General features: G+C 38.1%; 1 protein-coding gene across 1 annotated transcript in view; it reads left to right on the top strand.

Moving 5' to 3' along the window:
* The window catches only part of NUBPL (NUBP iron-sulfur cluster assembly factor, mitochondrial), a 186,490-nt gene extending 169,230 nt beyond the window's left edge, over window positions 1-17,260 (top strand). The window contains exons 8-10 of the mRNA XM_016209492.2: window positions 5,641-5,761; window positions 8,919-9,001; window positions 15,235-17,260. Of these exons, the coding sequence (XP_016064978.2) occupies window positions 5,641-5,761; window positions 8,919-9,001; window positions 15,235-15,297 (267 nt within the window). The 3' untranslated portion in view covers window positions 15,298-17,260. The remainder of the gene's footprint in view (window positions 1-5,640; window positions 5,762-8,918; window positions 9,002-15,234) is intronic.
* Window positions 17,261-23,344: the final 6,084 nt, after the last annotated feature.

Consider the following 23,344-nt stretch of genomic DNA (forward strand, 5'->3'; position numbering starts at 1 on the left):
CTCATAACATTTATTTATTCTAATCAGGTTTTGTGCATAAATATTCGGTATCTCATTGTGGTTCTGATTTGCATTCCTCTGCTGATAAGTGAAGTTAACACTTTTTCTCATGTTTGTTGGTCTTTGGATATTCTCTTTTATGGAGTGCCTGTTGAGTCTCCTGCTCCTTTCTCTATTGTATTGATTTTTTTCTTATTGACTTGCAGAAGTTCTTTATATTTTTCAGATAAAAGTCCTGTCATGTATGTGTATTATAGATACCATCTTCTGCTCTGTAACTTGTCTTTTTACTCTCTTAATTATGTGTACTGATTAGGTTATTAACTTTAGTGCCCAATTTAACAAAAATTTCTTTTATATTTAGTACTTTGGTGTGTCCTGCTGGAAAAATATTCTCCTGTTTTCTTCTAAAAGTGTTATTGTTTTACCTTTCACATTTAACTCTATAATCCATTTGGAATTCATTGTTCTGTATAGTGTGAGATGGGGGTAAGATTCCTTATTTTCCATACGGATATCCAGTTAACATCCAGTATGATATCATCTCCCTTGTAAGTTAGTGACTTTCATGTATGAGTCTGCCTCGCACTCTGTTTTGTTCCATTACAACCTTTTTAAACCAAATTGGTATATGTGTGGGAAGTTCTTAAGATAAGGGAATTCTAAGTGCAATTAGTTTATTCCAGATAACCGAGGAAGCAGTATTAGGGCATTTATCCTTAAACTAGAAGTTACACATTATCAGTAATAGATCCAAGTTCAGTTGTCAAAACCTCTGAATTTCAAACATATAGAGGATAATCTCCAAATTTTTTTTATTCATCCTTATCAGTAAATGATGTTTGAGCATATATTTATTTATTCATAAATTATATATATAGTGTACATATATTACTACATTAGTATGTTATTTTCATTATAAAACACAGAAAATTAGAATTACAAAGGAAATCATTAAAAAAAAAGACATTTTAATATTTTCTGTACCCTTTTATCAGCCAAGATGGGCTGGTTTATGTGTGCAAATAATCCTTAAATTTCAGTGGATGGAAACCCCACCAGTTTATTTCTCTCAAGTTACATGTTTGTTATGGTTTGGCTTTAACACTCCTTGCGCTGCTCTTACTCTGGCACCTGACTGATGAAGTAGCCACTTTTGGAAGTTTGCTTGTCACAGGAACAGAGGGGAGATAATGGGGAATTAGCACTTAAAGCCTCTGCCTAGAGGTGGCACGTCACTTCTGCTCACAGTTTATGAGCCAAACAACTTACATGTCCTCACCTAATTGCAATGAAGAAAAATCCTAACCTCATCCCCAGGAGGAGAGCTGGAATATTTTAGGCAGCAGCAAAAACTTTCCCCTCTGAAATGACTGATTTCAGAGAATAGGGCCTGGATTAGTATTTGTCTAAGAAAATAAACACACAAAGATAAGTCCTTTTAGTTTTTCCATTCCACATTGTTTTTAAAATCCTGAAGTCCTGAGAAATGAGTCTTACCACAACTACAGGATAGTGGTGTCCTTGCTAAAAACTCCTTAATAGCTTCACTTTGCACTCATGTAACCCAGACACCTAACGTGGCCTACGATCCCTCGATCCCTACCTTCCAAGCCTCCTCTCGGGGCACTCACACCAGACCTCAACCCTACTGACCTTCCAGTTCCCCGAAGGAGACATGTGTTTCCTACTTCTGTCTTGAGTGCTTTCCTACTTTTCTCCTTGTTTTTACCTGCTTATTCTTTTACTTTTAGGTCAAATATTTCCTCAAGAAAGTCTTCTGTGCCTCCCAGAGTAGGCAGAGTCTTCTCTTTTCTACACTCATATATACTCTGTTGGTTTGCTTCCAGAGAAGCTATTCCAAGTTTTCGTTTCTTTGTGTGTGTGTTTTAATGCTCACTGGAGGATATGTTTTTATTATTATTGTTGTTGTTATTACTATTATTATTATTTTAGAAAGAGGAAGGGAGAGAGAGAAAGAGAAGGGCCATTGTGAGAGAGAATCATTGATTGGTTGCCTCCTGTACATGACCTTACTGGGGATCAAACCTGCAACCTAGGTATGTGCCCTGACTGGGAATCAAACCCTCAGCCTTTTTGGTGTACAGGATGACACTCCAACTAACTGAGCCACCCAGCCAGGGATGTTCTAGTTTTTAAAGTAGATTTTTTTACACTATTATTTGTTCAGTCTTTTTCCAATCAGTGTGTGAGCTCCAAGGGGGCAAGGATGAAGTCTGTTTTGCTCACCACTGTATGCTGCTGCTTCCATGTAGCCAAGTCACTAGTGTATAATAGGAACCCATTAAATATCGAGTTTGGTTATAGTCTTATGTTTGCAACATTTATGCAGTCTCTATAGAGAATGTGTCTTAGACATTTATGCAGTCCATAGAGAACAATTTGATACTAAGATGTTAATCACACAAACTGCAGTACACTTGCTTCATGCCTCTGTGTTTTGGGAAGTCTGAGAATCCAGAGTAGGAATGTTTTTCCCATTCTCTCTGGATTAGAATAGCCCTTCCCTAGATTTTCACGTTATATTTAACTGTTTTTCCTTTTGCCATTTCTGGAGTGATATTTTAATGTTTTTAACTTGGAAGCCCTACAGTCAGGGGATATATCACATTTAACATAAATGGCAATAAAACTGCCCAAGCAATGAGTGTATTATATAGACATAGTGAATAAACAAATAATTTGTGTGATATTAAGGTTTGTTTTGTTTTAGCTTCTGGAGGTGATACTGAATTACCAAAACACAATGTGATTTATTTTTGTGATACTTTGCATCAGCAAAAGGACATGTATTAGATGCTTGGAAAATACTTACCTACATATTTATGTCCCTCACTAATCTTTTCTGTTTCTCTCTTCAGAAAGAATAACAATTTGATCATTTTCTTGTCTGTATGTTTCATTGTGGCCTATAGCACTATTCTTCATTTAAAATGCAAACGTTCTAGTAGAGATATCTTCTATAATGATAATCTTTTTTTTTTTTTTTTTTTAAAAACATATCTTTATTGGTTTCAGAAAGAGGAAAGGAAGGGGGGGGAGAGAGAGAGAGAAACATCAGTGATGAGAGAGTCATTGATTGGCTGCCTAGCCCACAACCCGGGCATGTGCCCTGACCAGGAATCGAACCCCAATCTCCTGGATCCTAGGTCGATGCTCAACCGCTGAGCCACACCCAGCCAGGCTATGATGATAATCTTATTGGTGGAATTCATAGGGTGCTACAGACATTGTTACCTGTGAGCCTCTCATAGTTGTGTTCCCCATTTTTATTCTAGAAGAGAACCACTATTTCCCATCAATAAGAAGTAGGGTTAAAAGGCACATGAGTACGGATTATATTTGCAGATCCTGTCTATTCAAGAAATGTTTATGAAGTAATCTATTTTGTGCCAGAAGCTAGGGAAACTCAGAAAGAGATGGACACTTTCTATAAGGCGTTAGATTTTTGTTTCAAATGATAAAGTTCTGATAAGAACTGAGTTTCGGGGAGATCAAAGATGGCAACACTTAGTGGAAGCTACACTGACATTCTCCAGGGGCCAAACTGGAATTACAACTAAAATATAGAAAAACCGCCCTGAATAACCAACTGCAACTGAAGACAAGCTGGAGAGCACCCTCATAACCAAGGAGGAAAAGTGGAGACTGCATAGAGACTGGGAGGGAGTGTGGAGGTGCCACAGGGCTATCTGGGCTCCCACAGGCAGCAGCTGAAGGTCCAGAGGGATGTCTCAGCTGTGGGGGTTCCCACTGAGGGCTCTGGGGCCTAAACCCCAGGCTGCGCTTCCCAGCCCAGAGTAACAACTGAGAAAAGTGCCCATATAACAACTGGCTGTGAAAAGCAGCCAGGTTTCTGTTTGCCAGGGAGAGGTGGCTGGAAATGCAGGCACCCTCTGAAAGAGCCAATGTGCAAAGTTCCGTGTGCAGCCACTCACCTTGGGCTCCAGCAGAGGGAGGCAGAGTGGCCTGGAGCAGTGTGAGGAGAATCCAGGGTGGCTAGCTGGGGGAATAGATTTAAGAGGGCACCCATCTGGACTCCCGTGCTGGGTCATTCCCCCATACAGCAGAGCACATCTTTCTCAGGCAGACATTTACCTTCCAAGCAACTTTTGCCTGGGGAGGAGGGGGAGCAATTGCCCCGCCCTTCTGGAAAACCTCTGGCCCCAGCCTGTAGAGTTTCTACAGCCTGAGGGCTCCTTAAGAGACTGATAACAATCAGCCACCCCATCCTGTGGAGTTTCTATAGCTGAGGCTCATTAAGAGACTGAATAGCAGCCTCTGGGTGCTTTGAGTCTCCCTGATTTGCCTCTGGACCCAGGGCTTGGAAAAGCAGACCTTGGTGCATATCTTAGTCCTGTCCAAACACACCCAGCCACACCAGAGGAAACCAGAAGGTGTGAAGTGTGGAAAACATCAAACAGGGTGCTCAAGGCTCGTCACAAACAGTGTCTGACACTGGCCTGCACCAGAGACCATCCAAAAGACTGGGAGTCCTAGCAGATCAACCTAATACATAGAAAGAAATCCAAACAGTTAGCTAAAATGGGGAGACAAAAAAGCCCCAAATGTCCCAGGTCCTTTCCGGCTGCTGCCTGGTGCTGGGCTCAGAGGGAGCGCATCCGAGTCAGTCCATGCTCCGGCCCTTTACGAGGAGCTGCTGGGGCTCCTGCAGCCTCCCCGACCCTCAGGGACGGTCCCCGCTGGTTTTCACAGCCCGGAGTTGTGGGGACTTCTCTTCCCTGGAGCCCTGGGCTGGGACCCCTCACTCCTCCAGGAAACCCCCACCGCCGAGATCTCCCTCCGGGTTTAACCCGCGGCACCGGGTGTGGGCCCGGGGCCGCGTCTCTGGGATTCAGCCCCGCTCCGCCCGCGTCTCCGCCCCTCCTACCGGTGTCGGTGCTTCTTCAGTTCCCTGGTTGTGGGGCTTCTGTGCAGCCAGATTTGAGGAGGCTCTGAGTGATGGTGGTTCTGTATTTTAGTTGTAATTTTGATGTGGTTGCTGTGGGCGGCAGGTGCAGCTGTTGACCACGCCCCATCTTGTTCCTCCAGAACTAAATTTCTGAAACAGATCTGACTGTGTATCACTACCTCTTCAATACCATCTTCTCAACTTTAAAAAACTTTTGTTGTTTTCTTTTGTCTCAAGAAGAAAGTCTCAAATACATGGAAGGCATTTAGCACCTTACCCTCTGGCCCTGGCCTTCCTTTCCAAAGCAGCTCTGCCTTAGCCCCCACAAGGTTGCTGCCCAGATAGGCCACGCAGGGTATGTTCCACTGGCTTGTGCCCTTCCTTCTGCCTAGAACTCCTGCTATAGGCCTCTTCTCGGCTTCACCTTGAACAAACAGTTCTCCATGGGCAACTCTGAGTATCCTCTTACTCTTCCCAGGCTTGATTTTTTTGAGCCCTGTCTTTTATATCTCTTTAGCATTTATCACATTATTAAAAGTAATGAATGTGTCTTTCTCTCCCACTAGCTTGTGAATTCCTTGAGAGCAGAGACCATAACTTACTCGTTGTATCACTAAAACCAGTAGGCACACAGTAAAAATACTTAAATAATGAATTGAGATTTGGTTTAATTTTGTTTTGATTTCAATGTGTTTTTATTATTCTAGGTTCTGGGCCTTGTTCAAAATATGAGCGTTTTCCAGTGTCCAAAATGTAAACACAAAACTCATATTTTTGGTGCTGATGGTGCAAGGAAACTAGCACAGATCCTTGACCTTGATATTCTAGGTAAGACCATAGACTATTCTTTGGCAGAGGAAATGATAGAAGGGAAAATAGAGATCAGGTGTGGTGATGAAGAGTGTCTCAGAAAATGATGAATTGCTTTTGGCTTTGTGTTTTGAATTAAGTTAGTATAGCGCAGTCCTATGCGCTAACCTTTCTTTGGCTTTTCATGATACTTCATTTGTGGAAGGCTTTTATAAAGGACGTTTGTTCTGCCAACTTTGATGCCTTCTGCTATCGATAAAAACTGCTTAGAACTTGAATTTGAGAAGAGAGTTTTGTGGTCTGAGTACTGTGATTGAAGCACACATTTTATATAATGGTCATCAGTTTGTTTGCTAAGTTGGGAACACATCTCTCAGTATAAATGGTGTGTATGAAAATATCTGTTTATTATGTTGCAACAACCTTTTGCAAGTGTCACTCACTTCTTGGTGCATATGAAAAAATGCCTTCCTGATCAGTTTTGAATTTATCAGTCCTTCTGCTCTAGAAAGACAATATTTTTTGGAATCTTTTTATATGTATTTGCCACCTGAAATTTACATTATATATACTGTGCATGTTATTGAATTGAAGGATTATTTAGTGTTTTGAGGAGAAATGAAATCATGTGTTAAGTAAGCAAAACAGAGATTTTGGATACAAGATGATTTTTTAAAAATCCACAAGCTACTCTAATGAATGTTTTAGGAAACATGTTTTGATATTCTGCTTATTGAATGAGTTTCTGTTCTGGGGAAGGCATATGCTAGATGCTGAGTAAGGGAGCCATAGAGTGAATTATGAGTGTTAGGTAGTTTACAATTAAGATCCCTTAGATCAAGGAATTTCAGAACATTATTATAATTACATTTCTAAAAGTTGGTGTTAAATGTATTATTGTTATTATGCATTTGTACTGTAGCAACCACCACAATACCAGGTGAATACTAATGATATATTTTGATGCATTGCTATAATTATATTCACTAATCATATTCTGCCACTGTTTTTCATTGAACTAACCTAAAAAGTTCATTTTCTTAAATCTGCATAATAACATAACAGATTGACATTCACTTATATAGTAAAATAGATGTGTAATTATAATGGCATTACTGAATCATGTTGATAATATTATAGTTCCCCAATTTATACATGGGTGGTACAGTTTTATAAGTCAGTGATTTAGAATTTGAAACATATCTCCTAGAGAAATAATCTCACATATGGAAGTTACTTTTTAACAAACAGCTCACAATTGTATAGTTACACTAAAAAGGTATCAGCAACACTGATTACTGAATAGTATTATAGACTGCTGTATCTAACAGTGTATGGGGAAAATAATTTAGAGCTCCAATTCAGGGCACACCTTCTCCTCTTAATGCAGTCCTGGGAGCCCAGAGGTAGCTCCCATGAATTGGAGCAGGGGCTCCAATAATGAAGAGGTTGGAATTTGAAATTAGGAACTGAAATAAAACAAAGACCTCTCATAGCTATGGCCTCCTGACTGATTGAAGCCCACAGGTACCTTTATTTGTCTTTTACTAACTCTCTGGCTGCCTCCGTTTATGTCATCCATTGGCCTGTGTTTTAAATTTTGTAAAATGGCTTTTCAGAACTTTATCCATATTTATCTACAGGGACAGTTTATGCGTGGTAGGTAAGGTCTCAGGTCATCTCACAGAAATCCCTATAGCTTATGTCTCTGAAACATGCCCTCCTTTCCTACAGAGCTAGCCTTTCTCCACACCTTTACTCCTTTTTACCCTTCCCTGTACATAACTGTTAGCTTGTTACCACTCTCACTATATCTAACAAGGTTTTCCTCTGTTTTTGATCTACGCTTCTGTGCCTATGGTAGGATTGTGAATCCCTGGAGGGCAAAAGTGATGTCAATAGGTGGCTGTATCAAGGAGGTCTTACTTTTATTTCTCCAGTTACTATAATGGCAGTTCATAAATCAAGAGAAAAAAAACTATGAGTTTCTAAGTATTTTCTATAACACATATGCCCTTGCCTGGTCCTGTGACAACTTCCTACAGTCTTAAGTTGGTCTGTACAGTAGACATAAAATTTACTAAAAAGATCATCTTTAAATGGTTACCTAAAAATTCATATATTTTTTGTCATTTAAAGACTTAAAGAGTTGGTTAAGATTCCAAATTTTGCTGGCAGGAGGAGCATAAAATATCTGTTCCTCCATGTACTTCCTAATATGAATTGTAGTAGGTTTATAATTTTGTAACATATGCTTCTGCATTATTTACATTGACTGGCATGGTACTGAATGACTTCTTTATATAAAACACATGCACACACGTGTTTCAGTAACCTTTTCATGGATTTGGAGTGGTTCTAAGAATGCTGAGTACCATGACAATTCGGCTCTTCTACTTAAGACTCCGTTTACTGCCTTTTACATCTCAGCCTTTTGAAAGGCTTCATCTGTACTGGTGTGGTGGAAAGAGTCCATTGGATGGTGAATCAAAGCATTTTCCCCCTGTATTACACTACCTAATAGTAATATATTGTCAGGAAAGACACCCATCCTCCCAGACTTCAAGTCTGCAAGTTGGAGAGTCTCATTATATACGTCCTGAGATCTCATCAAACTCACAAGTTATAATGCTATGAAGATTAATATATAATAAAAGTAATCCTATCTGATAAAGAGGTAGAGTTGAGATAACAGGTCTGGCCTACTTTTCAGTACTTTTAGCTTACTAATCAACCAACATCAGGAAGATTATATTGTGCTTTTTTTTAAAACTACTTTGCCTTCCCATCTTCTCCTCTTCAATTTCCTCATTATGTGATTTGATGTGTCTATATCAGGTATTACAGGTAAAAATAATTTACAAATGTCTTCCAATCCATTTGCTGGAAGATCTCCAGCAAAAAATAAATCAAAGACCTTATCCCATGAGGGGATGCCACATAGTTTTCATATAATATATAAATCACTGTACTACCCTCAAATGGAGTATTTTGCTCCTGATTTTCATTTGAAATTCCTTTTTCAGAGATTTTGCAATTTTAGGATAGTTATAACTCAAGTTGATTTGAATCAGTTTAGTTTAGATTTTATTTCTTTCTGAAGTTCAAGTAGTGAAATTCCAAGTAGCAATATAAACTTTTGTAGGTCTAATGGTTATCTGGATATCTCTTTTAGGAGACATCCCCTTACATCTTAACATAAGGGAAGCTGCAGATACAGGCCAGCCGATTGTATTTTCACAGCCTGAAAGCGAAGAGGTAAGTGATATTTTAAAATATGTATTTTAATTTCTTTTTACAGGATATATATTTTTTTGATATGTAAAAAGAAGGTTGGAAGATCAAGTTTATTTGCAATGTGTATATTAACTTATTCAAAGCATTTTAAGTTACTCTTTTATATGGCAGTCGTACCAGTGCTGGCTCTGAATTATCAGCTGAACAAGTTCACCTACAAAGAGTCATCACCTAACCAGTTTTCTCATGAAGAACATGAACAATGAGAGTTTGCAGAGTTCTTATCTTGCTGGCTATCAGTATCTAACCACCCGAGGTTATTACATTTCAAGCATCTGAAGTCAGCTGATTGTAGGGAGAAGGAAACCTAATGTAAAAGAAACATTGAGTTAGATATAGGGAAACTGTATAAACCATTAGAGATGGAATTTTAATTGCATTTATTTTAATAAATATGACTGGGGAGGTGAGGTGGAAAAACTAGTAGTGTTTCATTAGGGATACAGTTGATAAATTTTCAAGTTACTGAAGCTTTACAATTTTAAGCCTCAAATATTTTTATTTTACTCTTTTTAAAAATTGAAATAAAATCAATCATATTTATCTCTTTTTCCTAAGTAGCACTTGCTATTAAAGTTAGAAACTGAGCCATCATCTGGTACATCAGTTTTGATAATAGTTTTTGTGCTCATTTGCTGAACAGTCCCAATCTTCTAATAGTTTCTCTCTTATTTTTTTTTTAGGTAATGAGTATAACTTTATAGTACAGTTATTTTGTTTTTGTTCTTTTTTAAAATTATAGTTGACATACAATATTATATTAGTTTCAAGTGTACAATGTGGTGATTCAACATCTATATGCCATGTGGAGCTATCACCACATTAATTCTAGAAACATTTAGTCACCATACAAAGTTATTACGATATTATTGACTGTGTTCCCTGTGCTGTACATTACAGCCCGTGACTTATTTATTTTATAACTAGAAATTTCTACTACTTAATCCCCTTCACCTTTCTGTTCATCCCCTACTCCTCTCCCCTCTGGTATTTGTCCATTTGTTCTCTGCATCTGAGTCTGTTTCTGTTTTATTTTGCTTGTTTGTTTTGGCCTTTAGATTCCACACGTAACTGAAATCATATGGTGTTTGTCTTTCTCTGTCTGACTTATTTCACTTAGCTAATACCCTCTAGGTCCATTCATGTTTTCACAAATGGCGAGATTTCATTCTTTTTATGGCTGAATAATAATAATCCTGTGTGTGTGTGTGTGTGTGTGTGTGTGTATCACATCTTTATCCATTCGTCTCTCAGTGGACACCTAGGTTGCTTCCGTATCTTGGCTATTGTAAATAAAGCTGCAATGAACATAAGGGTGCATATATCATTTCAAATTAGGGTTTTCACTTTCTTCAGGTAAATGCCCAGAGTGGAATTTTTGGTTTCTAAGGTAGTTCTATTTTTAATTTTTGGGGGAATCTTCATTCTGTTTTTCATAGGGGCTGCACCAATTTACAATTTCACCAATAGTTTATGAGGGTTCCCTTTTCTCCAAATCCTTGCAACACTTGTTATTTGTTGTCTTTTTGATAATAGCCATCTGACAGGAGATGTGAGGTGATGCCTCAATATGGTTTTGATTTGTAGTTCCCTGATGTTAGTGATGTTGAGCAACTTCTCATGTATCTGTTAGCCATCTGTATGTCTTCTTTGGAGAAATGTCTATTCAGGTCTTCTGCTGATTTTTAAATTGGATTGTTTATTTTTTTGATACTGAGTTGTATGAGTTCTTTATGTATTTTAGATATTAACCCCTTATCAGATATATAATTTGTAAATATCTCTAATTTGGTAGGTTTCCTTTTCATTTTGTTTATGATTTCCTTTGCTCTGCAAAAGCTTTTTAGCTTGATGTAGTCCTATTTGTTTATTTTTGCTTTTATTGTTCATGCCTAAGGAGACATATCCAAAAAATATTCTAAGGCATATGTCAAAGAGTTTACTGCTTACGTTTTCTTCTAGGAGTTTTATAATTTCAAGTCTTACATTTAAGTCTTTAATCCATTTTGAGCTTATTTTTGTATATGGTGTAAGAAAGCAGTTTAGTTTCATTTTTTTGCATGTATCTGTCCAGTTTTCCCATCACCATTTATTGAAGTGACTATCTTTTCCCCATTGTATATTTTTGCCCTCTCTGTCATAGATTAACTGACCATGTGAGTATGGGTTTATTCCGTTTCATTGATCTATGTGCCTCCTTTTGTGTCAGTACCATACTGTTTTGATTACTATAGTTTTATAAGTATAGTTTGAAATCAGGGAGTTTAATACCTCCAACTTTGTTCTTTCTCAAGATTATTTTGGCTATTTGGGGTCTTTTGTGATTCTATATAAAGTACTGTTATTTTGTTCATCCATAGCTACTACCCCTTTCATTCTAGTTTGCTTCCTCTAATCCTGTGTGAACTGCAAAGTAAAAGAGCCAAGCTTGGTTAGAGTTGTGAATAAAGTAAGAGTAAATCGACAGTCAGGAGTCTAGGATAATTAAAGTAGATTTATTGTGAGTTATCCTTTTTGGGGGGCCCAGAGCTCCTTTCCCTTTCTTAAGGGTCAGTAGTTACGGTGCAGGTGATTGAGCTGCTGGGAATATGCTCTCGGAGTAAACACAGTGTAGCAGTTATCATTTTTCTTTTCTCTTTTAGGTGATAAATATTAAATTTCCTTTTCAGTCTTTACTTAGAAATCTTTCATATAAACAAAACCCATACCCTTTATTTCCTTCATAATTAGTCTGGCAATCCCAACTACCATAGGTGTGCTTTACTTTATGCAGTGAATGAAAAGTTGTATGAAAATCGAGGGTTTTTAAAAATTGTACTTTTAAATGCCTCCAGAGAACAAACTATTTAAAGATATTCTTTGGTGATTATGATGAATAAAATTAATTACTTACTAGTGCATTTTAATTGAGTTTAAATTTTTAAATATTTTTCCACCTGTCCATTTTTACTTTTTTTCTTTGAGATTTTCCAAAAGCAAGAAACATTGCAAGGAAGTTACAGGAATATAATATAACAAGGACTATATAACAGCCATCAGAAGGTAACATGATTTAAAATTCTAAACAACAGTGTTTGTGGAGTTTTTTATAGTTACATATATATATATAATCCTTACCCAAGGATATGTTTATTGATATTAGATAGAGGAAGGAGAGAGAGAGAAACATTGATGTGAGAGAGAAACATAGATTGGCTGCTTTCCATATGCGCCCCGATGGGACCAAACTCACAACCTGGGTATGTGCCGTGATTGGGAATCGAACCCACAGCCTTTCGGTGTACTGGACGATGCTGCAACCAACTGAATCTCATTTGCATAAACATTAGACCTTTTATTTTACTATTGTTGGGTGACATCTGTGGGAATGTGAACAGCCTAACGTTTTGTAGTTAAAGCAAGATTTGATTTGGGGAGGTGTGCTATAAGAGATCCCTGGTAAAGACTTTCAGATATAAGTGGAAACTTTATCATCTTATAATTTCTTAATTATTACCTCATAGTCTTAATATGAAATGACTGTGTAAGATAAATTAAAACTTCAAATCTTCAAAATAAAAGACAAAAGACCAAAGCTCTTTATAAAACTTCTTGTACTTTGGTTGCCATTCATTTCCTTTTACTTGTTAACGGCAGAGCAGACAAGTAAGACCCAGCTATATTATCTCCTCCTCAAGGTGGCCCAATCAGAGATCTTGGATAGGTGAGAAGGGTTAGTCTATGTAGAGTTGAGCCAATGAAAAAGAGTATTAATAGTTTGAGAAATCTAAACCATATTTTTTTATATATGATGTGTATGTGTGTGCTTTCTGCTAGTTATGGATTAAACAAAAGGAAAGGATTTATTTTACTTATTCCCTGGTTAGGAAAAGTGCCCGAAAGAACATATTAATATGAGTCCTTCAATGAGATTGTAAATTACCTGAGGACAGAATTGTAATAATAACAGTCACTAGTATTTATTATTTGCTTCTTCTGTGCCAATAGTTCGCGTACTTTATTCTTATTAATACTTCCCAAAATCCTTTGAGGTAGATACTGTTGTTGTAACCATTTTACAGATGTGGAAACTGAGTCTAAAAGAGTTAAGTAACTTGCCCAAGGTCTCAGAACTAGTAAGTGATAGAGCTAAGATTTTAAACCATGCCTGTCTGACCGAAAGGCCCCAGCTCTTCACCAGTGAGCTCTTCTACGTCCCTTTTATTTCGTTACATCCCACAGATTTCCCCAATCAATGCCTTACACACACACAGTAAAACCAAAAAAGTATTTGTTGAAATAATACTGCACTGGCCGAAAAAATTCAATCTCAACAGTTTTGTAGCAATTGAAACTGTTAGAAACTAAGCACTTTTAGTGGTTTCTCAGCAAATGATAATCTAACCATTACTTTAAGTGTCATATGTTGAAAGTTTAAGCTTGGAGATAGTCCATTAAAAAGCAAAGGTTAAATGTGGCAAATTTGATTACCCTGGAGTCATTCAGTATTTTGTGTCATCTGGTAGGTATGTCTCTCATTTAACATAAGTATGAATAAAATATTATAGAATGATGACCTTGTCTCAGCTTGCCTTAGTGAACTTTAAATTTTCATCAGAAAATATTAGGCTTCAATAACTAGAATAGATACTAGGAGATTAAAAAGATGTTCATAAAGATGCGCAGCTGAAAATCAACATATTAGATTTAAGAGAAATATTTCTTTATAAAGTCCATGTTATTTCTGCTTTTAAACAAAAACTATTGTTTCTGTTAACTATAGCAGGAATTGAAACCATTTTAGATGAAGCATTACAATTATAATTACTTGTGTCTTGACTTACTGTTGCATATGTGATGTGGTAGAAGGAGCTGGGCTTTGGAGGCAGGCGGACCCAGATTTGAATGTTCCCAGCCTACTGACTCTGTGACCGTGAGCAAACAGCTTCCAGTTTCTTCATCCAAGTTGAGCCCATGATGCTCATGTTACATAAGTGGGATTACTTATATGAAGTACTTGGTGTAGTAGGTACTCAGTAAAAAAAAAAAAAAAAAAAAAAAAAGGTCCTTATTCATGCGTGGAGAGCTATTCTTTTAAAATGGACTAAAATAAAACTTTAACACTTTTCTGGAAAAATAAAGCATAATTCAGATGTTAGGGTTCAAGCATGTTTTTTTTTTTTAATGAAGAAATGTGATACACACTTAAAGCAGCAAATCAAGTCAGGGTAACAGACCTCAAACAGTCCCCTTCCCGGGCAGGCCAGGAAGTTGGGCAGCTCATCTTGCACTAGCTGTGAAGCTTTTGACAAGTCTTCACCTTTTTGGGTTTTGGTTTCCTCGTCTATAAATTGGGGGTAATGACAGAATTTACCATGTAGGGTAGCTGTAAGTATAAATGAAATAATACTAGGCAAATATGATGTGCTTGAGTTTTAGCTACTGTTAACAGTAGTAGTTGTGGTAGCAGTAGCATATACTCAAACCTAAGTATATAAATGTGTAAGTTAATAGTTTTAGGAAGTCTTACTATTGTGTCTTACAGTTACTTTTATAGATAAAGTAGGAGAAATAAGTACATTAAAAAAAACGACTTCTTAAAACACAAATGTCACGACCATTGTTCTGACTGGCCTGTGAGCATTGGGTTAGCTGGTGGCCCCCTCGGGGGCCTGTCACTGCATGGGGACTGCCAGAGAGGAGGCGCCTCCCAGTGACCCACGGTCCCCAAAACACCAGGCGAGGAAGCGTCCAGGTGCTTGGTGCTGTCTTAGATGCCGTTCTCAGAGAGAATAAAGAAAATGCATTCCAACAACAGACTATAAGGTGGTAAATAATAGTCCTCTTTAAAGTGACTAACAGCTCTTATGTCACAGAATTTTTGGCAGTACCCAACTCAGGATATTAATTTGTCAGAAGAGGAAGGCATAATTTCTTGCAGGTAGACTAGGTTGCTAGTTTGCTAACATGGGAATTAGAGTTGAAAAAACAGTAATTGCTGGTACTAAATATTTTTTTCAGAAAGTCACCTTCTAAATAGTTGCCTCCAAAATTCTTTTTCCCTGCCCCACCTGCCATGTACACAGCAGTATCTCCTCACTCTTGAATTTCTTCCACTCAGCCTTTTTGCTACTAAATTCAGTGGACAACTGTGGCAAACAGCTCATGAGTCTGTTGATGTGGAGTGTGGGACACATGTGTCTGTTCTTTTGCAGGCCAGAGCTTACCTGAGGATTGCTGCAGAAGTGGTCAGAAGGTTGCCGCCACCTCCGCAGTGACTCCCAAGTCACTGGAAACACCTGCTGCATGACAAGACCTGGGAATCAGCAGTGTGGTGGCAACACCACAGAAATAATAGCAATCCGAGTTGTTTTCTTGTATTTTTAAGGAAATCATGTCTTATTTTCAGGTTTATTTGCTAAGCAATGACTCACAAATAAAGTTTTTAAGTATCATTGCTAACTGCTACATTTAGGAATTTTTTGAAAGCTGGTGTGTACCAACTGCACAGAACTGCATTTTATTTTATTGAACTGCCCCTTGAAGAATCGTGAGTTTGTCTAACAAGCCAAGCCTTCAGTTCAGGAGAGAACTGCGCTCTTTCTGCAGGACTGAAGAGCTAGTCATTTAAAGGATTTACTAAATTTGCCGAAGGACTCAGTATGACGCACCCATCAAGCAGTTTGGTCTGGGTTTGAATCCTGCCTCTAATACTATATTGAACACATTCCTAATATAGATTAAACCTCTACTTCTTCACCTGACCTGATTCCACCCAGACTTCATGAATCTGAATTTCCAGGGATGGGGTCTGGACATGTGCTTTTTAAGATCCTAATAATTTTGATGAATCTTGTGATGGCAAAATAGCAATAAGAGCTAACATTTATCAAGTGTTTTCTTGTGTCCTTATGGCTCATTTTCCTTCCATATGAGTGGGGTACTGTTGCTATCTCCATTTTACAGACGAGGAAGCTGAAGTGTGGGAAAGTTGAATGGCTCACTGCGGGCTACTGTTTTAGGAAGGGATGGAGCTGGGATCTAAACGCGGGCACTTGGATACTGGATCCTCCTTTTGTACAAGAGGCATTTGTTTATTCAAAAGAGGAATATAGATAATACTTTCAACAGTAAAGATAAATTTAAAAAAGAGGAACATAGTGTTCAGCATTTCCTCAAACTCACTTGACCATGGAACCCAATCCCCACCCCACCTTTTAGAAGGAGTTCATTTTCATGGAGTTCATTTTTCAAAGACTATACTTTGAGAAGCATGTATCTTGTGTAGTTGAGACTCAGAGAGAGAGTCAGGGGCTTCCCAGGTTCAGGTAGCAAGACAGTTGTAAAGCTGCTAGTACATGTCATTCTAAACATGTTTTCATGCACTTTTATTCACATAAAAGACTGCACGTGGTTGTTTATAGCAGCTTTATTTGTAATAGCCAAACCAGTGCAGAGCTTTTCAGTGGGTGAGAGGTTAAAAAAAACTGGGATATCCATACCGTGGAATACTACCCAGCAATAAAAAAGAACAGCCATGGAAGCATGCTACAGCCTGGACAGATTCCAGAGAAGTACACCAAATGAAAAAGCTAATCCCAAAGGTTACATATAATATGATTCCATTTATATAATACTCTTGAAATTACAAAATTGTAGAAATGGAGAACAGATTAGTGGTTTCCAGGGCTTAAGGAGGGCGGGAGGGATTGTGTGTGTCTAAAAGGGCAGCAAGGGATCCTTGTGATGAGGGGCATATCCTGTGTCGTGTCTGGATCCGTGTCAGTCTCATGGTTGTGGTACTGTTCTGCAGTTTTGCAGGAGGAGGGAATTGGGTAAAGGGCACACTGGAATCTCTTTGTATTCCTTTTTAAAACTTCACGTGAATCAACAGTTATTTCATAATAAAAATAGAAGTTTAATTAAAAAAACAAACATGTGCTGCTGTGTTTGAACTGAATGTCCTGGAACAAATTATCCCTGCTAATGAAAATCACGAGTGGACACACAGCAATCATCATTCGTCACTCTGAGAGGGAAATAATCACTTTAAGTTGTAGATATTTATTTATGTTTTTATTGTCTTTTGTGGGGAGGCCAATATAGAGCACTTCTTAAAAAAAAAAAAAAAAGCAAGTATTTGACCAAGCTTAACTTTACCTAAAAAAAAGAATGATTTAAATAAGCTTCAGAGGTTCTTAAAGTTGTGAGTCATGATTTAATCTGATGGAGAAGGGGAAAGATAGTCTTTACTCATAAATACATGACTTAGAGAAGATCCACCTAGATAATCACCCTCCTTCACTGACCCCTGCAGATGCTTCCAGAAAAGCCACGGAAACAGTGGTGCGTGGAGTATGTAAGAGTTCAGAAGCGGAGGAGGGACCAGGTGCTGTAAGAGCAAGAGAAACTTACCCTAAAACTTTGCCCACGGCAGCCTTGCTAAGCTTCCGAGAGCTGGCCTCAAAGGCAGACTGTGAAGCCGAGCTCATAGGCCTGCGGTTAGGGGTAACGTTTAGTTCTGAGTCTTCACATTTCCACAGAGTGTAGAGATTCCCACGTCACTCTCCAGGAGGGAAAGGCAAGCTCCCCAACTCCCTCCGTCAGGAAAGGAGGAGTGACATCTTTCGGGTAAATTTCGTCCCGTCTGCATTTCTTTGATTTCAGCCAAATGCTGAGCTTCCCGAGGCAAGCTCCAGGGAAACCTGAAGATGCTCACCTCTGCCTCAGACTTGGTGGGCAAGCCCATCTAATTTAGGGGTAGGGTGTTTGGTAACCCACTGTGGTCACATATCCTCTAGTCCAGCTATTTATCAATAATAAAGCCATTTTTTAACTTTTATCTGAATTCTGTGTCTCTCAGTTCCAAACGGGAAGAATCCCCCCTAACCACACTCTGTGAAAACACAAAATACCCTTCTAGAATCCTATAAAGTTAAAGCCAAAGAGCGTATTAGCGTTCCGTATATTTGAAGCACCCGTAGTAAAAAATAAGTTTACCAATGACCAGAAGATATTTGGGGGTGTGGGGATATGGAGGGAGGTTATTATGAAGTACACTACATACACAGTAAAGCACAGAAGACACCTAGACAGGTCAACTAATTCTGTACAGCGTGAGCGCCCGCGTAGCCACCAGCCAGGGTGAGGAGTGGAGCCTGCCGGCCTTCCGGAGCCCGTGTTCTTCACTCACCGTCTCCTCCCCTCACAGAGTCACCCACATACTGATGTTTTAGCCTAAGCCTGTGCTCTTAAACAGTATAATTTTGCCTATTTTTTGAAATTAATATTAAACAGAATTACACAGTATTTTGCTCCATATTAATTGCTTTTATTTTACTCCATACTGACTGCTTTTGTTCTGTAATATGTTTCTGAGATCCGTGTCCGTTGTTGCATGTAGCCGTGATTTGTTCATGTTCTTTGCGCCAGAATGGTCCATTGTTTGCATATACAGCTTATCCGTTCCACTGGAGATGGAAATTCAGATTGATTTCAGTGTTTTGCTATTGCAAATAATGCTGCTCTGAACATTCTTGTACATATTTTCTTGGTTTTCATGTACTGAGTGCCCTGTTGAGTTATTTCTGGGAGTGAACCGACTGGGAGCTGCTTAGTGCTGTTGCATTGTGGTTTTAACTTGCACCTCCTGATTACAAATGAATCGAGCACCTTTACTTACATGTATTGGTTAACTAGATATCCTCTTTTGTTTAGTACCAAGTCAGATTTTTTGCCCATTTTTCTATTGTGGTAGAAAATATATATTTTTTTATATTTTTGCTATGAATCTTGTCACTTCTGTGTGTTGCAGATATCTTTTCCACTGTGTAACTTGCCTTTCACTGTCTTAATAGTGTCTTTTGATAAACAAAGGATCTTAGTTTTAATGTACGCCAATTTAGCACTTTTTTATGATGATTGATTTTTGTGCAGTGTCCCAAAGCATGAAGATAATTGTCCTAAATTAACTTCTAGAAGTTATAGAATTGTTTTTCCTTCTATACTTAGTCCTACAATCGACCTAGAATCTAACTAGAATTGTTTTCTAGTTATTAGGCGAAGTAGGCTTTAAGTTTCTTTTTTTTGTTCTTGGGATACCTAATTATCCCAGTACCTCTGGGACTATTTTTCCCTCCCCCCTGCTGCAGTTCCACCCTGGTTGCAAATTAAATGCCTGTTTCCATGGGCCTGTTTCTGAGCTTTCTGTTCTGTCCCCTTGGTTTACTTGTCTGTCTGCAACAGTAACTTGCTGCCTTATCTATCACCACCTTGTTCTTCAAGGATGTTTTGGCAATTCTTGTGTTTTGGGGTTTGTTTTTTTTTGCATTTCTATATAAGTTTTAAGGTTAGCCTGTGAAGTTCCAAGACAACAACAAACTATTGGAGAGTTTCCATTTTTCTTAGGGTGAAGAAGACTGGAGAGAGTATCAGACCCACTCTTACAACAAGAAGAAACTATGTGATCTACAAAATTATAACTTTTCTTAAACTGATCAGAGAACCTAAGTTACAGTGCAACCAAGTAGCCAGAAATGTAAAGACAGGTAGACCCCTCCAAGGAGAGACAGGATGCGAGTGTTTCCTTGCCTTTGGCAGAACATGGAAGAAATTGGTGTCAGGCTCCCTACAAACAGGTAACAAAAATTCAGTGAAAATTTTTAACAAATTGCTAAAAGCTGAGTGTGGGATAACAGGGGCATCTAGAACCCCCAATGCTGCTAACAGAAGGGAGTTTGCACCCACTCGTAGGCCTTTCTCTATGGACCTCATGGGGTGCCTAAGAGAATAACTGAGCATGGGGTAGGGCACTTGGAAAAAGCCTTCCTTAGTGGTAGAGGCCTGAAGGAGGAGAGCAGCTGCCTCTGTGAGAAAAACACAAAGCCCTGCCTTACCCTGCTTCCCTGTGGGACAAATACCATAAGTCCCTGGGAAGGGTAGCAAACCTTGTCCTCAGATGAAGTCTCATTTGACTGAGGAAGAGGAAATAGAAAAACCCTTTATTCCTGAGGGAGGAACAGGAAGCCATCCTGGCCCCAGGCCATTAAAGATATCCTATGTTGGGGCGGGTGAGGGCTGGGACCACTGAGAAAGCCCCTTCACCTTGTTGGGACACAGGGCTTGCCTAACGCTGAGGCTGGACCAGGACCACAGAGCCCCCCCGCCCCACAGCAAGGTAGCAGGCACTCTGCATCAAACACCAGCAGCCTACTGCTGGCCGAGTGGGCAAGGATGTCAGTAGAGAAGGTCAGAACCTAAGGGTGGAATGGGAACCAAGAAAAATATCGTTTGGCCACCCGTCCTTCCACTTAAGTGCAAGGTAATACTAGAGGAATCTGAAGCCAGTAAAGCATGAAGGTAACCATAACAATAATAAAACCTAACCAAGATCAACTCCTGACCAATTTGACTGAAGCCTGCACGTTAAGGTTCTAGAAAAAAAGAGGCAAACCCATATTTAGCCATAAATGCTATTTACCTCAGTTTCTACTACCCTACTCATGATACCCAGTATTTAGTTAAAAAATTATAGGACATAAGAGGCAAGAAAAATCAACTCCTTATCAAGAGACAAAGCATTCAAGAGAACCAGACAGGATGACTCAGATGTTGGTACTGTCAAGAACGGAACTTAAAGTGGCTATAATTAATATGTCAGAAGGCCTAATGGAGAAGGTGGACCACATCTTCCTCAGATGAGGAACTTCACACAGAGACAGAAACCGTAAGAACAAGTAAAATAGGAATGCTAGAAATTTAAAATCACAGTAACAGATGAAGAATGCTTTTTGGCTCATCAGTAAATGACACAGATGAAGAAAGAATTGATGAGCGTGAAGACAGGTAAACAGGAACTACCCAGATGAAGCACAAAGAGAATAAAGAGTTTCTCTCTCTCTCTCTCTCTCACACACACACACACACACACACACACACACACACACACACACACACACACACACACACACACACGGGGACATTTCATAAAGAGAAGAGAGAGACCATTGGGACAGACAGAGAGATAACTGCTAAGAAGTCTCTAAATAACATATTAAACCAGAGAATTCACAAGACTCAGAAAGCCCCAAGCAGGATTTCTAAAACCTAGATATATCATACTAAAACCAAGGAAAACAAAAATGAGAAAAATCTTGAAGTCAGTAAGTGAAAAAAATCACATTAAATACTGACAACAAAAATAAGAATATGACTTAAATACAGACCTACTGTATGACTTATATACAGACCCACTGTGTGTAAGTCATAAGACAATTAAGGAACATATTTTAAGATGATGAAATTAAAAAACAAAACGCAATCCAGAGTTCTATACTAGTGAAAATAATATTTAAAATGGAAAATCTTTTTCAGACTGAAGCTGAGAGAATTAATAGTAGACTGTACTACAGTATACTATAGGAACTTACTCAGGCAGGAGGAATACAATAATACCAGACAGAAACAAGCAAATGAAGATCTCTGAAAAGAATTCAAATAAAAATAAACTATCTTATTTTTTATCATTCTAAAAGACAATTGTTTAAATACAAAGTGATAGCAATATATTGTGGATTTTTAGTATATATAAAAGTAAAATATATGACAGCAACACAAAAGATGGGGATATATGGTGAGTACACTATTGTAAGTTTCTTACGCTATACTAGAAATAATATAATATTATTTGAAAGAAGGTTGTGATTAATTAAAGCCAAACGTAAATTTAAAACAACTAACATTTTTAAAATGAGGTTAATAATAAGCAAGTTGTAGAGATACAATGGAATCATAAATACTTAGTCCAAAGCAAGCAGAAATAGAGGTATAAAAGGAACAAAGAACAGAACAAATAGAAAAGAGCTAGTAAGATGGCAGACTTTAATCCAAGCATCGGTAATTACAGTGAATGTAAATGTTCAAAACATACTAATTAAAAGATTGTCAAAGTGGGTAAAAAAGTAAGACCCAATTATATACTATCTAAAAGAAATCCACTTTAAGAATAAAGACACAAGTTAAAAGTAAAAGAAAAGATGCCTGGCCAGAGTGGCTCAGTGGTTGAGCATCGACCTATGAACCAGGAGGTCAGGGTTCGATTCCCAGTCAGGGCACATGCCCAGGTTGCCAGCTCGATCTCCAGTGGGTGGCGCGCAGGAGGCAGCTGGTCAATGACTCTCTCATCAATGTTTCTATCTCTCTCCCTCTCCCTTCCTCTCTGAAATCAATAAAAACATATTTAAAAAATAAAAATAAAGTAAAAGAAAAGATACACAATGTAAAGATTAATCAAAAGAAATGGAGAGTGGCTACAGTATTAGACACAGTAAACTTCAGAACAAGGAAGACTACCAAAGCGCTCTCAAGAAGAAATAGATACCCTGAATAGTCATAAATCACTTAAAGAATGTAATTTGTAGTTCAGCATCAACAAAGTAAACTCCAGCCCCAAATGCCAGCATGGTGAATTCCAGCCAATATTTAAGGAAGAAATAATGCCAGTTCTGTACCAACTTTTCAAAAAAAACAGAAGAGGCAGGATCACTTACTATTTTTTGACGCCAGAATTACCCAAATACTAAAACCCAACAAAGACAGTACAAGAAGACTACATACCAACATTCCTTATGAGCATAGATACAAAAATCCTCAACATTTATTATTTAATTAACGTGGGAATGCAAGGTTAGTTCAAATTTTGAAAATCAACATAAACAGCAGATTAAACAAGAAACAGACTGAAGAAAGACTAAGGAAGAAAAACCATATTTTTATCTTAATAGATGTGGGAAAAGCATACGACAAAATTCAACACGATAAAAATTCTCAGAAAACAAAGAACGAAACACAAAGTTTCCAACCTGATATAAAGCATCTGCAAAAAATCTACAGCTAACCATAACTGATGGTGAAAGATGGATTGCTTCCCTCCTAAAACTGGGAACAAGGCAAGGTTGTCCTAGCTCACCACCTTTATCCAATATCATGCTGGAGATTTTAGTGCAATAGAAAAAGAAAGAAAGCATACAGATTGGAAAGGAGGAAATAAAACTGTCCCCATTCACAGGCAACAGGATTGTTTATGGAGAAAACCCCCAAAATACTTTTCTAAAAAGTGACTAGAACTAATAAATGAATTTAGTAGAGGTGCAGTATGCAAGTTGATATTAAAAAATGAATTTCATTCCTATATAGGAGCAGTGAACGATTGAAAATTAAAATGAAAACAGTATAATTTATAACACACAAAAAATGGAATATTTAAATATAAATATAATAAGAAATGCGCAAAATCTGTTATGCTGACAAATACAAAACACTAATGAA

The sequence above is a fragment of the Miniopterus natalensis genome, chromosome 1, assembly GCF_054644295.1.
Source record: "Miniopterus natalensis isolate mMinNat1 chromosome 1, mMinNat1.hap1, whole genome shotgun sequence".
Lineage (NCBI taxonomy): Eukaryota > Metazoa > Chordata > Mammalia > Chiroptera > Miniopteridae > Miniopterus > Miniopterus natalensis.